We start from the raw sequence: 15,815 nt of genomic DNA, 5'->3' as shown, positions 1-15,815 counted from the left end.
TTTTCGGGTCAAGTTCGGGTCGGATCGGGTCATTTCGGGTTGATTTTGGGTCGACTAATAATCGGGTCGGTCGGGTATCGGGTCAAGACTTCGGGTCGAGTCAATTTTCGGGTCGGGTCAGTTTGGGTCGGGTCAATTTTCGGGTCGGGTCAGTTAGGGTCGGGTCAATTTTCAGGTTAGCTTTGGGTCGGGTCAACTTCGAGTCGAGTCATATTCGGGTGATTCATTGGGCTAAATTCAACTCTATATATATATATATATATTTATTTATTTATTGACAAAAAACTCACTATATTTATTAAAGCTTTTTTTTCATGGAATATAGTAATTGATTGATTTATATTAACCTTTTTTTTTTTTTTGTGTGTGTTTAGATTGAGAATCACTTTCAGGATCTCCTGAAACTATGAGGGATGCTCTAACTAATTGAGTTATAACTCACTCTCTTATTGATCTTAGTTTTAATACGTACTCTTATTATCATTGTCATTGTTGTAATAATTTCTTTGAATTATTCTTATACTCTCTCCGTCTCAAATTACTCATAACGATTTGACATTTTGCACTATTTACACATCTCACTTTGACCATCTTTTTAGCTATTATATGAAAGTCAATGCAGTCATGTAAGATTTTGTTGGGTCTATTTTAATGTATAATTTTCTAATATAAACTTTTTATAACTTATACAATTATTTACTAAAAGAAGTTAAAGGTCGAGTCATTTTCGGGTCGGATCAACTTCGGGTCTCGGGTCAACTTCGGGTCGGGTCGTTTCGGGTCTCGGGTCAACTTCGGGTTGGGTCATTTCGGGTTTTGGGTCAAGGTCGGGTCATTTCCACTTCGGGTCGGGTTAATTCGGGTTTTGGGTCAATTTCGGGTCACTAATTTCGGGTCGATTTCGGGTCATGGGTCGGGTTATTCGGGTCGGGTCATCGGGTCTGGACATGATTGCCAGTTCTAAATTAATCTGAATTGACCCGACCCGAGTTGACCCGACCCACTCTTACCCAACCCAAACCTAACCCATTTACCCGAATTGACAGCTTTAATATAAATAATATTCCTTTTTTTGGAAAGTGCATTACTTTGACTTTCGCAATATAGATATAATTGTACTAACTTTGATTAAGTAACATTAATAACATATAAATATGATTTAATTATGTAAATGCTATTGTATTAGTCAATTTCTTTTATAAAAAAAATCATTTTTTTTATTCATGTTTTTACTAATGAATTTAGAAGATATTATTGATGGTCAAAGTTGTGTATTTAGCAAATATGGCGGTTAAAGTGGTGCACTTAAAATTGTGGGAGTATGTGTTGTTAAATGTTATCTAAATTAATTACGAATAACTTTAAAATAACCGTGCAGGCACAGGACCTAAACAAGTAATACAATGACATACAAGATCATACTTTTTTTTTGAAGCACATACAAGACCATACTAATTGTCTTCTTAATTACCGAAGTCAAGTCCAGATAGGAATCTAGGATCACAATGCCAGTCTTTGCACATCAAGCCATGAGTCCAATGAGCCATGATAGTGTGTCACGGCCTTTAGATGACAATCCCCGCAACAATCCATGCAGATCACCTGTCGTGCCGGGGTTGGCAGGCTGCACGGCTAGGACGCCCATCTCATCCACCATTGGTGCCATTCCGTGGACTGCATTATAAAGTCAATTGCATCCCAACTCATCCACCATATCTACGTTCTTTCAATGACTGCATTACAACAAAACACACTTCAGATTTTCTCCAAGCAATGCCCACCATTTCTACATTCTTTCAATGACTGCATTATAACAAAACATAGTTCAGATTTTCTCCAAGCCGATGATCTACACTCAAAGATTCAAGCTCAACAGGCAGAAATGAAGCTAGAATCAATCCATTTATTGTCACCCATATATATATGCCTCCTTCATAGTGTTTTTACAACTTTTCATTCAAATTCCTCAACATCTGATGCTGAATATCACGCTTGGTTTTATACTCTGGCTCCCCACGTCAATTGAGAACTACACTGGCAAAGTAATTTACATTTACAACAATCGTTACAGGGTACAACTATCACATCTCTCATATAAATTACAACTACTAACACTTTACAAAGAACTGATTTGCAAGAGAAAAAAAATTGAAGATCAATCACTAGCTTCAGTGGATAAAAAGTATTATTCGCCTCGTATCATTAGGGACTGAAATGGCACCCGCTTAATCTCCACAAATGTTGAATACTCTTTGTCTAGTGGCTGTCTCCATGGCTCCCCATCTGTCTGCATAAACGATTGTTTCCACTCACCACCTCTAACTTCAAATCTAATCGCAGCAGCCTGAGATACAACAATAAAATTTTTAACACATTGTTGTAATTTCTTCTCAGGCAACTTAAACACCTCAATTAGTCAACAGCACTGTCTCCGCCAAAAGAACAAAAGCTAGGCATTCGGAAATCACCAGTCTTGGACCAAGCCTATATGCCTTTTCCAATCCTTTTGATAGTATTTTTCTGCTCAACTACTTTTTAATTCTTTAAGTACGGTGTTTTAACAAGAATAAGTGGCCTCAACTCTTGTTTCGGTAATTACTAATTAGCTTGAAAGTGTCATATGTCAGGAAAAAAAATACTTATCTGGTGCATCTTTTGAGTAATTATGTTCTCTTTGTTTTCGGGTTGTTTATACTTCGTATTTTGGAATGCTCAATTTCTTGTAAGCTATGATCCAAAAATGTTCTAAAGCTATTAAATTTAAATCATAACTACTGACACAAAGAATAGGTAACTAAAATGGCAAGGCTTATTCAATATTACTTGACCTCAAGTTCAGGTCTTTGTATAAATGTTATATTACTGTCATAGGTAATACATGTTACTAAATGGTTTACATGACATGTTTATAGCGCTTAAACAGTGACACATGGAACATAAATAATCCTAGGAGCCCTATTTGTTCCAACCAAAAAATTGAAAAAACAAAATTGAGCCTCAAGGGAAGCCTGAGCTTAGTTCGATAAGCTTTCAGCAGCTATTTTGGTCAGGCTAAGCTAAATTCATTTACATGAGTCGCCCCACTAGTTCTTCAACAAAAAATAAGTTAAGATTCATTTTAAAAAAATTATAAAAAAAGAAAAAAAAATTTAAATAATAATAATAATAACAATAACAATAACAATAACAATAACAATAACAATAACAATAACAATAACAATAACAATAACAATAACAATAACAATAACAATAACAATAACAATAACAATAATAATAATAATAATAATAACAATAATAATAACAATAATAATAACAATAACAATAACAATAACAATAACAATAACAACAACAATAATAATAATAACAATAATACAATAACAATAACAATAACAACAACAATAATAATAATAATAATAATAATAATAATAACAATAACAATAACAATAACAATAATAACAATAACAATAATAATAATAATAACAATAACAATAATAATAATAATAAAATTTCAAAAAAAAAAAAAAAAAAAACACTAACCTGGGCAATGTGCTTGGCAGATATTAGTTCTACCATAACAAAAGAAGCATGCCATCCATGTTTTAAACCAAATATTTCAAGAAGACCATCATCAGCATTGGCCTCAACAAATCCTTTCTGCAGAATTAAGAAAGCATTCGCAAGTGGCCACATATTAGAATAAGACATAAATTACAATGTAGAAAAAAAAAACATTCAGTCATCATACTGTTAGAAATTAACAGTCAGTCCAGAAATTAACAGTCAGTCACATACTGTTTCAGAAAGTCCAGAAAAACGATCATATTTTCTAATAGTCAGGGTTACCTATTCTGTATTAACTTATTAATATTTTTGTTCCAATACTCGATACTTTAGCCGTTTTGCATATTAATACTCCCAAAAATACATTAACAAGGAGGGGTAGTGGAGAGTAAGAATAGATCAGCAAGGGTGGGGTTTCTTTATTTGTCACCATTACTCCAACCAAACACCATAGCGGCTTGGCTTGGGGGTTTCGTTCATTTGCTTCCCTTTTTGAGTTTGCTTCTTTGCAGGGTTACCTAATAGGCTAATACTCCCCTCCCATCCGTGAACTCCCGATTTCAATAAACCTTAATATTTATTAGGGCGTATTATTTATATCGTATTATAACCCCAAAAAGCGTATTACAAAAAAACCTCAAACGTATTACAATACTCCCACCTAGCATATTGCGAATTCAAACTCGTTCTGCGCATTAAAGCGTACTACATATTAGGTAACCCTGCTAATGTGGAGAGAAAATGCGAATGAAATGATTACTATGTAGGACATAAAGGTGATATCATGTGAGTCCTAATACTATAGGGTTTAGGAGACTAACAAATTATTCCAAAAGGAGAAAGTAATTAATATTTAGCCATAAAGAAAAAGCATCACAGCAACAATGGCATATGATGAATTCAAATTTATTTATTTTTATTGATTTTGTAACATATCAAGATTATCCTATAATCTAACTACGTGTCTTAATATGCAACTGACCAACTCGTGTCAGCCATGCTAATGATATAACTATTATTACCTTTTTTTTAACCAAGGAGAAATGAAGGATAAAGGAAGAGGGGAAATTACCTTTTCCAAGTATTCTGGTCTCAAATTACCCCATGGATGTCTTCCACTTGCATAACTATGAAGATTCAATGCAACTATTGACCTTACACTGGAAAATAGAGGACAAATATGAGCACAAAATAGAACCTTTAGACACAAACAAGCCACATGCTATCACTAAACGACTAACACGGCAGATTGAAACATACTGTAAACTAAATAGCTTGACAAACAAAAGAGTCATATAAACCAGTCAAGGTTACAATATCTCAGATAATTACTTTGATGGAACCCGAATTTGCTCCCATTCTGAACTGTTGATCTTTTTTATATGAATCCTCAAGATGTTATTGAGTCCCCTGCAAACATACAAGTACTCCCACATAAGAAAAGTCTACATGGAAAAAGCATGATATGATGCCACCTCGTATATTTATGATCTAATATCAGCAATGGTAAAATACAACTTCAGAAACAAAATTAATCAGAGAAAAATTCCAAAAAAAACTTGGCATTTAAGGCAAAGCCACACTTTGAAAGCGGACCTATCAAAAGCATATAATATAAACTTGAAGACTGTGTCAGATAACTTGAGTTGAAATGACATTCAAAGGCAGCAGTAGAAAGTATATAGCTTATAGTAGCTTACAAAATATCTAAAGCATTCAAAAGGCATGGTAAAAGTCAAGGATAGTGTGCACTACAGATAGGAAGGGCTAAACTAAAAAAACAGCAGCAGACTAACATCAGCATACTGATAATGAAAATCAGCAATACAAAGAAAGTCGTACCTTAAGCTTGGATCACTAACACATGGTGTGAAGAACCAGCCCTGGGTACAGCTGTATCCAGAATATATCAGCTGCAACATGATGAAATTTAATTAAACAAAAGACAAAAGAAGACAGTGTCAACATCAATCTACATTAAGGCAATCAAGAATACTTCAACTAATAATTATTTAAGTTGTGGGTGATACATCAACTACAAAGATTAAACTGCGATAATGTCTGTATATTTTCAGTTTTGTAGATACCAAATTTCAAACCAAAGGTGAACTGATGTTTCAGCATGATCAAATTGGACCAACAATTGTTTGTGACGTCTAGTTTTTCTAAGGTTTTCATGTATTTTCAAATTATTCCTAGTTTTGAATCATTACACCCACGTCAGACACATGTAAGGCTATGCTGTATGCAAGCCAGGTAGGTATATATTATCAATAGCAACAAAAAATGAGCCATGAGTCCAGGGGGGGAAAAAAAATTACTACTGTTTGCAATAATGACGAGGAACCAAGAATGCAATTACTTTCATGATACTCTTCAGATTTCAGAAAGTTTGCAGACATATCTTATAAAAGAACTTATTCTCCTCTTTCTTTATGATGAAACAACAAGATCTAAAATCACAGAACTGGGTTCAGAAATTGAGTTATACAGATATGACAGGCAGACAGGATATGTGCCTAAGCAATTAGAGAAACCATTTATTTTAAACATGATGATCAAAACACAATAAAGAGAAATTGAGAAAGAAAACAGTTGATACGACATCAATATATTAGTCATACCTTATTTGCAACCGGACCCTGTGCAAGATACGGCTTTTCATTACGCAAGGTATGGAAACCATAAGCAACTTGTGCATCCATACCTGTAAAGACAAACAAGAGTAACTAAGATCTGCCGAAAATTTTTCACAAAATTTATCCAAAAATGCACAACACTTGATAGAATCTAAAAGCCTTTTTTCCAAGTAGCAGACAAGTTTATGCAAGGTGATCCATAATTGATAAATTTCAGCAACCCTAGTAAGTATAATGTTGGAAGCAAACTAAAAAAAAGAGTGATTAATCCTTTATAACTATCTTGTGAAACATTCTATTTCATTACAAATTTAGTTAAAAGAGAATATTTCAGTCTGTCAAGCAAGCAGACCAATCCACTAATCCAGATAATGCTACAACTTTTTTGTAAATTTATCCTATCACTTTTCTATTTTTACATACTAAGAAACTAATTTCATGATTTTTGAAATATCTTTCACATTTCATTGCCACTTTCTGCAATTTCACTAGTAATTAAGAATTCTAACTAAAAGTGCTTCATTAACAGAAATTACAAAGATTCACAGCATAATTGATCAAGTAGGCTTGTACTCAACTGTCAAATTGGGAACAATTGTTGCATTATTGGCAAAATGAAACTAAAGAGGAATATAAAACCAAGCAGCAAGCTTGAACAAATTGGGGTACAGTGGTTCTATGAACAGCTTAAAATGACTACATAAATGCTAATGAAAAACAACTAATAACTGCACAAATTATAGCTAAAGGAATTTACCAATGCTAAAATAGTTGTAGAACACTCCATCATAACAAGTCACTTTCTCAGGAAGACGGCCAGCAAGCAAAAAACCCTGCAAAATCCCAAACTTCAACTCGGGAAGAATATGAAAACACTCCAACAGGCCCAATTATTACAATAGGAATCTATGCATGTAGTCCATTGCTTTTTGGGCTTTCCATTATTTATTTTTTTCTTCAAGGTAGGCAGCACTTAAGACATTGAAGTGTATTGAAGAGACAGGAAAGTCATGGAAATGAAAAAAGAAGTGTGCAAGAGACTAATAATGCAAAGATAGCTGGATTTAAAACCTGATCCAGAGTGCATTCTCCTGTTGACTTCAACGAATGAGGAAGCTCCATAGCTTCTCCAGCAGGCATTGTTATTGACACATGCCAACTGCAGAATAATAAAAAATAATAATAAATACACACATACATAAAATGATAGCAGGAGATAAACAAAAATGCTGATCACTTGTAACATAAGTCCATTGGACCTTCCTTATTTGCAAGCATTAATATAACCAAAACAGCCATACCTTCGTCACAAATCATTGCATCTTAAAGGTTACAAGGGTACAATGCCAACCAATTCAAACCCCCCCCCCCCCACCCTCCTCTCTCTTCTCTGTTGCCCTCTCTCTCTCTCACAACCCTAAGATCACCCATGTTCCTTTAACAGTATATTTCCAAGTAATCAAGCACAAAGACAGCCAGCGAGTTAATCTCTTATTTCAGGTATACCAATAAGTCATCAAGTATTAACCAGTAATCAACAAGGACAGATACATCCTCTAGTACTGAACAGCGGCAGACATACCAATACTATCAGGCGTTAATCAATCACTATACCTCAAGCATAACTGCGAAGAAAGTAAGAAATCAAGATGCAATTTGGCAATTAGGTCCTATTCTCTTCATCTTATTAATACTGAACTTTTATAGTACTGGCCTTAACTTGTAATTTACTGGCTAGAACTGAAATTTTACTGATTCACTGTTGACTTTGCTCTTTGAAGTTACTTATTTTCTACTTAATAAAACTAAATTTCACTAAATAAAATTTATTTTTACTGATGAATACATATAAAAACTTTTACTTGCTGATTTAAGCTTTAATATTTTATTTCTGGGTGAAGAGAACAAAGCCATGATGTCTGGTCCTCATGATTCTACAAGCTTGCTATGACTTTCAATAGCATGACAAATGTTTGGTAAGAATGAAATGATTATTTCAATAGAACAGCTACTGGCATTCCAAGGACACCGGCAGTAGTTACAAAAGGTCAAACTATAATGTATGATTCATACAGAGCAATGTTAGAAAATTTTATTAACTTCCGAAATGTGCATGTCCACTAACAAACCAAACAATAGACCCAATGACGGTGTCACACTCATAAGGAAGTTAAATTTTCATTTCTAACTGAGTTGCAGCCAAGCACAACCATAGTTACAACTTACAAGTTGATTCCAAACATAGGCGAGAAATTGCATAATAAATATAAATCAAACCGTAAGCAAGAAATTCAAAGTGGAAAACAATTACCTGTCTAAACGAGAAACAGTGCCAATGCTAGCCTTTTGAAGAGACCTTTTGACAGCTGACTTCCAAGCAAATGGAAATGAACCACCCTGTTAATAATTGATCCGAAACCAAAATAGGGGGCACAATCAACAAGATGCTCTTCTTAATATTATTAAACAACTTTTATAAAAAGGATAAAATTTATTAAAAAAATAATAATAATAAAAATTAAAAAAAAAAAAAAAAAGGCTCCATCATGAACTGGAAGATGGGAAAGAAAAGAGGATTTACCCAGCCAAAACTTCTGGACAGATCATTCCCTGTGCCAAGGGGAATGACTGCCACTGGAGGAACCGGAGTTCTAGACTCTTTGTGAAGTTCACCCAGGCATCCAAGTACCCAACCAACTGAACCATCTCCCCCAGCAACCTGCCGAACAAACAAAGCCAAATTAGTTACCGTAATACAGACAGGTGCCATTAATGCATCATTGTTTACAATAGAAATGAGGAATCAATGATCAATGCATCCATGGAAACAACATCCCAAAATAGTGTAAAATGCAAACCACTTAAAGCAATCTCTCTTATACCCTTTGCTTATCATTTACTTGCTTCAGCTATTTCACAACAAGAACCAGGTTTCAGTGAAAATTGAGACATGTCACTCACTGAGCATGTCTCTTTAATTATCTAGACAAGTCATCCTCAGAAAATGGAAAATTTGAAACCAGATAAGAAGCTAACACATAAACTACTATGTAACCCAAAATTATTAGGACTATAGACGAAGCTCTTATTACCAAAATCAGATACATGTGAGGAGTCATATGTCTTTTGAGAATCCTAATTTGCATCAATCAGTCAACTTGTAACTAATTAACACCATATGGTAACTTGGTAAGACACTTTAATGTTAACCATTCTCCCTGACACACATACACACTCTCACATCACAGTCACACGTTTGAATTTCTGCCTGTGCAGCTAAAACCTGTGAGCCACATCTTAGCCACTATGTGCAGATAACAAAAGAGTATACATTCTTGCCTCAAAAAAAAAAAAAAAAAAAAAGCGTATACATTCTTCCACAAAAGAAACATAGATTGATGATTTGAGAACAGCTGGAAAGCTTCAAAGGTAAACATACCACGACTCTCAACCTATCACGAATCTCTTTCACACAGGAATCACCCACGCTGGCCAATTGCTCAAGACAAGCCAATCCATACCGCACGAACTCGTTAGGCTTAACATCTGAAAGGTCAAATACCTGAAATAACCAATAACCAACAAATAGAAAAAGGTTACTATTATAGAAACAATCTTAATCACCAAAAGAGCCAACCAAAAGCACCTCCATATATATGTACTTTTTTTAAAAAATAAAAAATAAAAAAAAGATGCTTAAAACCATCACAATTCACGACAATCACTTACCAAGTATATTCTTAGCTAGCAAATCCAAACAAGTATACAGCACAAAAGGCCAAAGAGTAAATAGTGCCAACAAGTACATCAAACCAATAGATAACTTTGTCTGCTCAAAATCTAGCTGGGTAATCTAGAGAATTACGTAGTAAATAAAATCTAAAAATCTAACATTCTGATGAACAAAACTACGAATTGTTGAGCTTTTTAGTAATCTTGCCAGCACAGTTTAGAGGCAAATCATTACAATATCAGTCGTTACAGCCTGACTTCAGCATTTCATCAGCCACTCAAATCTTACAGCGTTGCAGATAAATCCAACAAAACCTAATAAATGTTGTCATAATGAAACTTTTTTTCTAGGCACTCAAAGTGATAGATATCCGCCCCTTGATTAGATTCCTACTTCTAGCATTTATTCCTCACATAATAGAGAGAAGTAGGAATCTAATTAAGGGACGGAAAGAGTAAGATAATAAAGCATCAATTCATCAAATATGATATCTTAACTTCAAGCAAACATATATCCACTAATACAACACAAACCTAGCCAGTATCTTTTCAGAAAAACAAACCTTTCAGGCTCCATTAATTCTCAAGAACCATGGTGCACCACAATATATCACAGTGAGCTGCTTTACAGCCTTGAAAGAGGCACAGTGATTAAATGATTCAGATAGATTAACTTCAACCTGAACCAGGGTTAAAGGTAACAGGTAGAGACGATAACTATCCAACATAACCACAGATTCTCCACTAGCCTGCAGAACCATATAACTATCCAATCTCCAAGATCTTGACTTCTATGTACTGCATACTCTTTACAGGTTATCTTAAATGCCAACTCAAAACAAAATTGTAAGTCGACGTAGTGTCCGATCATCTCTTTCACCTAATTAGTAAGATCTAATTGGTTCCTTTGAAACCCAAAATATGCACTCTGAATGCCAAACATAATGGATGAATGTATCTCATTCACAAAGGAGTAACAAATTCATCAATCAAAAACCCACAAATCCATGTCAAGTTAGGTAGCTAGTGGTTCACCAACTAAACTCTTCCAGGAATCTAACCATAAAAACACTATATAATCCTCTGATAAAACCCATGATCATAGTTCCATTCACCTCGAAAACCTGATCCAACTTGCAGCAACTTCCTCCCAAGAAGACTCACAAAGACCCCCCACAAACTTTACAAACTCATAAATCTATAGGAATCCAAGAATTAAATCATTACAAAAATACCAGTAGTTTTCTCTCAAAAAAAAAAGCATTATAAAATAAACCTCTCAAAAAAAAAAAAAAAAAAAAGGAAAAATTACAAAAACCAATATTACTCACTGATAACACAACACATGAACACCGAAAAGCTCATGAAAAACACTTCATATCATATCAAAATTAATCCATAAATTCACACATGTCATCAACCATCATCTTACAGCACCACCGACACCCACCAACCAAATACCAGTAGTTTAAAAAAAAAATTAAAAATTAAAACTTTCTCTTCCCTCCAATCTTAAAATTTCAATCACACTTCAAAAAACCTTACTTCCCTCTCTTTCTCCACATATCAACTCCAAAGTCCAATCCATACTTAATACCCCTATTAAAAATATACTCCCTCTGTCCCATTATAATTGGAAAACAAACAAGAAATACTCCCTTCATCCCAGAATAATTGGAACACGATGTACAAGTAATTCAATCAAATTTTATTTTATTTTATTTTTTAAAAAAAAAAAAAAAAAAAAAAAAAAACCAACCCAATTCACTCATTTATCAAAACCAACACAAAAACCAAATTTAAACAAAACCCAACTCAAAAAATCAAAACTTAATCAAAACCCCACAAAAAAAAAATTAAAAAAAAAAGTGAGGAGAGAGAAAATTAGACCTGTTCTTCACTCATTAATTGTTGAAGCCGTAACATAAGTTCAGGACCATGTCTCCCACCACTTCTGGAATTGATAAACACAACCATCGGAGCAACCGGCGGCGTATGAACTTCTTGCGCCGCCGCTGATTCAACCCCAGCAGAAACATCCTTCGAATTAATCGCACGACGCATTGCTAACCTTATATATTCGGGGATCAAAATCCGACAACGAAGCTCCTCTTTATCAATTCTAATTCCAGATAATCCGCAACCTCTTAATGAATCAATCATTGATGATCTTGCTGCGGTTGTTGTTGTTGATGATGATGATGATGATGTTTTGCCGCTTGAATCTGTTACTGACCCACCTTCGCCGGAAACCACTGAGTTGGTGGCGGAGGAGGAGGTGGTGGTGGTGGTTGTGGGGTCCATTCTCTCTCCTCCAAACGTCGTCGTTTTGGGGGAATGAGGAGAGAGAAAATGGGGGGTTGAAATGGGGTTTTTGATTGGGTTGTGATGGAGGATTGGTGACAGCCCGGTGAGAGAGAGAGGGGATGAAGATGGTAATGGTGGTTTTCACTTTCAGTTTTTTTTTTTTATGGATATTATTATTATAATCTATAATTTTAGAAGTTATATTTAATGTTTTTGGTGATGAATTTACTGTTTTGCCCTTGGTAGTTGGAAGTTATTACAATGGAAAATTGATTAGTACCGTTGAACATTTATATGGAAGCGAATCCAGCTACAGTGTGGTGTGGTTGTGGCTTGTGGGGCCATTTTTGCTTAAAATTCTTTGATTTAAAAATAATTCGATTCATATTTATTTTTTAAATTTTTTGAGAAATACTTTCACATTCCCCTTGATATTGTAATAGTTACTCGTACTATTTAACAAAGTTTTACAAATATTACTCCCTCTGTAGGGATGTCAGTGGGGCGGATCAAGTAGGAGACCCGCCCCATTGGGGCGGGGATGGGTTTCGGTTTGGCGGGTGGTGGGGCGGGGATTGGGATAAAAACCATACCCGCCATAGGTGATGGGGCGGAGGTGGATTTTAAGTTGTACCCGCCCCATCTCCGCCCCGCCCCACCCGCCCCACTTCGTACCCGCCCCATCCCCACCTCATACCCACATCTATATATCTTTTAAAGCAAAATTACATACTTTTATTCTATTTATAAAATAATTACATGAAATACAATATTAATTATAATACTTTGTACGACACTTATATTATAACACAAAAATGTGTATAGAATGTTATTTTATAATTCGTATTAATTATGTAAGATTGTGTATTTGAGGTACGGATATTAGGTGGATCTTGGGTGGGGATTAGGCGGGTCTTTGGTGGGGATTAGGTGGAATGGATATCCAAGTGGGGGGTGGGGCGGGGATGGTTTTGGAGTTGTACCCGGTGGGGCGGGGATGGGGATGAAAATTGGACCCGCCGCGGGGATGGGGATGAAATTATTAGGTGGGGATGGGGATGGGGATGGGGATGGAAATGCCAACATCCGCCCCGCCCCGCCCCATTGACATCCCTATCCCTCCGTTTTTAAATACTTGTTTCATTTCTATTTTTTACACTATTTATTTGTCCTACTTTGACTAAGGGTATGTTCTCTTCCGTTGAAACTCAGATCAGTTCAGTTCAATTCATCTCTTAATTTATGTCTAATGATATTGCTAATGATATAAAGTCAAATTTCATTCTTTTAAGCTCTTATTACAACGACGACGACGACAACAACAATAAAAATAATAATAATAACAACAACAACAACAACAACAACAATAATAATAATAATAATAATAATCAATAAGTAATTATTAATAATAATAATAATAATCATCAATAAATAATAATAATAATCATCGATAAATAATAATAATAATAATAATAATCAATAAATAATAATAACAATAATAATAATACTAATAATAATAATCAATAAATAATAAATAATAATAATAATAATAATAATAAACATTAATAATAATAATATTATTATTAATAATAATAATATTGATACAATTCATTGTTCAAATGGTTCTATAGTATATTTTTAATATATTTTCCATAAATTTTATAATTATATAGTATATTTTTCGTAAATATTTTAATATGTACATTTGTATATACACATATGTATAGTAATAAATTATCAATAAATAATCAAAGATCATTAATACGTAGTTAAAAATCACTAATTAATAAGTTCAGTTCAGTCAATCGGAACAGGCCCTAATGTTTGCGATTTATACGTAAGAAAAGATATAGTCTTGTGGGTACTAGTTGGAATCATCTCAATGAATAGATTATTAATTTTCAATTGTTAGAATTTATACTTATTGATGATTAAAGATATTAGCTAGTGATCAAAGATTAGCATCGGCATGTGTGTCCAAGAGAAATGGAGCAAGAATTTAAAAAACGGAGGGAGTACAATTCAACAATACTAATATACTTCCTCTGTTTCTTTTTAGTTGACACGTTTCTTTAGTCACGTTTGTCAATATACTTATTCAATCATTAATATCTTTAATTATCGATAAACAAAAATTATTAAAAGTTGATATTTTAAAAGTACATAACGTGACGAATCTAACAAGATCACACTTGACTATATTTTTCATTATGTATAAAGCACAAAACACAGTCAAAGAGAGGTGTGTGAATAGTGCAAAAGTCAATACGTGTCAACTAAATAAAAACGGGGGTAGTATATATGTTTATATATATGCACATGTGTATCTCTCTCCTTCCCACATGGATCCTTACTTCCTAATTCCTTTAAGAGTGCTAATTCGGTGAGTCAATCATGAGTAGAGGGTTGCTCAACTCATGTTCAGCTCAACTCATGGGTCCAGCTGAATCGATCACGAGTTGCTTGTTTTAAGGTTTAGGTCTCTTGAATTTCAAATATTTTTGGATTATATATTATTATATTTATATAATTTTTCCTACTTAAGCATATTATTTTAAAATTATAAAGTGTTAAGATAAATTTTTGTTTTTAAAAGATAAGAGAATAGAAGAATATTGAATTTTTTGTACACTTACCGAGTTTCAAGCAGATTCGAGCGAGCACGAGCAAATTCGAGTCGAGTTTTGACCGAGCGTTGACCAAGTCCGGTAGCACCCCTAGCCTCTATCTTTAATTCTCTCTATCTCTCTTTCCATCTAAATTCTTGTTGTTGCAATATTAATAGAACGGATAAATTATACAATTAGTCCGTAGGATTTAAGAGGTCCTTTTCTGGAGAGGAACAATGGTGTATCATGTTAGAAAATTAAGAGTTGTGGATCAACATAAGATAATCAATATGCTGTTTTATTTGGTTATATATAATGATGATGCTATGAGTCTCCCATACAAAAGAATCTACTACGTAAATACTTGCCTTTTTAAAAACTCAGGAAAAACTCTCTCTCTATATATATATATATATATATATATATATATATATATATATATATATATTATCTCCGTTACAGGTTATGTGTAACGATTTGACATAAAGCAGAGAGGAAAAATGTCTAATCGTTGCACATAACCTGTAACGGAGGTAGTATATTAGATTTGTGTGAGATATTGCTTGGAAAAATAATATTTTGTCATAACAAGGTGGTATCTAATGAAAGGTTAGATCTGTCTTGTAAGTGTCAAATCATGTACATTACAAAGTAGAGTACTTTAATTTAGTACTCGGTACTATTATTGTGAAGTGATCAATCTAAAAGGATAACTCGAGACATTAATACTTGAAGTTTAGCTACAAATACTCAACAAGGACAACTTATTTAGAGTGAATCTACCTTATAATTGAAATTTAACTACAAATATACTAAAAAAAGACGGCTTATTTAGAGTGTATCTACATCATCATCTACTATATATCACTCTTACTTCAATAACAAATTCTAGTGTGGTGTCACTAGTGTGTATCATTAGCTACATTTAATTAGATTTTACCTAAAACATTTAATGTGAAGACAACTT

At 33.8% G+C, this 15,815-nt stretch overlaps 1 protein-coding gene across 1 annotated transcript; it reads right to left on the bottom strand.

Annotated features, from left to right (window-relative positions):
* Positions 1-1,388: 1,388 nt before the first annotated feature.
* LOC110721080 (diacylglycerol kinase 4-like) lies at positions 1,389-12,496 on the bottom strand. The gene is made up of 12 exons (XM_021900200.1): positions 11,823-12,496; positions 9,640-9,762; positions 8,782-8,919; positions 8,512-8,597; positions 7,272-7,359; positions 6,958-7,033; positions 6,186-6,268; positions 5,404-5,474; positions 4,894-4,971; positions 4,634-4,721; positions 3,538-3,654; positions 1,389-2,344 (listed from the first exon to the last, which is right to left on the bottom strand). The coding sequence occupies exons 1-12, from the start codon at positions 12,234-12,236 to the stop codon at positions 2,186-2,188; spliced, it is 1,521 nt and encodes a 506-aa protein (XP_021755892.1). The 5' UTR covers positions 12,237-12,496; the 3' UTR covers positions 1,389-2,185.
* Between the last annotated feature and the right edge of the window lie 3,319 nt (positions 12,497-15,815).

Source organism: Chenopodium quinoa, unplaced genomic scaffold, assembly GCF_001683475.1.
Source record: "Chenopodium quinoa cultivar QQ74 unplaced genomic scaffold, ASM168347v1, whole genome shotgun sequence".
Classification (NCBI taxonomy): domain Eukaryota; kingdom Viridiplantae; phylum Streptophyta; class Magnoliopsida; order Caryophyllales; family Amaranthaceae; genus Chenopodium; species Chenopodium quinoa.
The sequence above is the reverse complement of the archived record's forward strand: the minus strand, read 5'-3'. Positions and strand labels throughout refer to the sequence as shown.

Coding starts and splice junctions, on each gene's coding strand:
- LOC110721080 (XM_021900200.1), bottom strand. CDS start 12,236: ATGGACCCCACAACCACCACCACCACCTCCTCCTCCGCCACCAACTCA. Junction 8,920..9,639: donor GTGATAGGTTGAGAGTCGTG/GTATGTTTACCT, acceptor TTTGTTCGGCAG/GTTGCTGGGGGAGATGGTTC. Junction 8,598..8,781: donor TGTCCAGAAGTTTTGGCTGG/GTAAATCCTCTT, acceptor AATTATTAACAG/GGTGGTTCATTTCCATTTGC.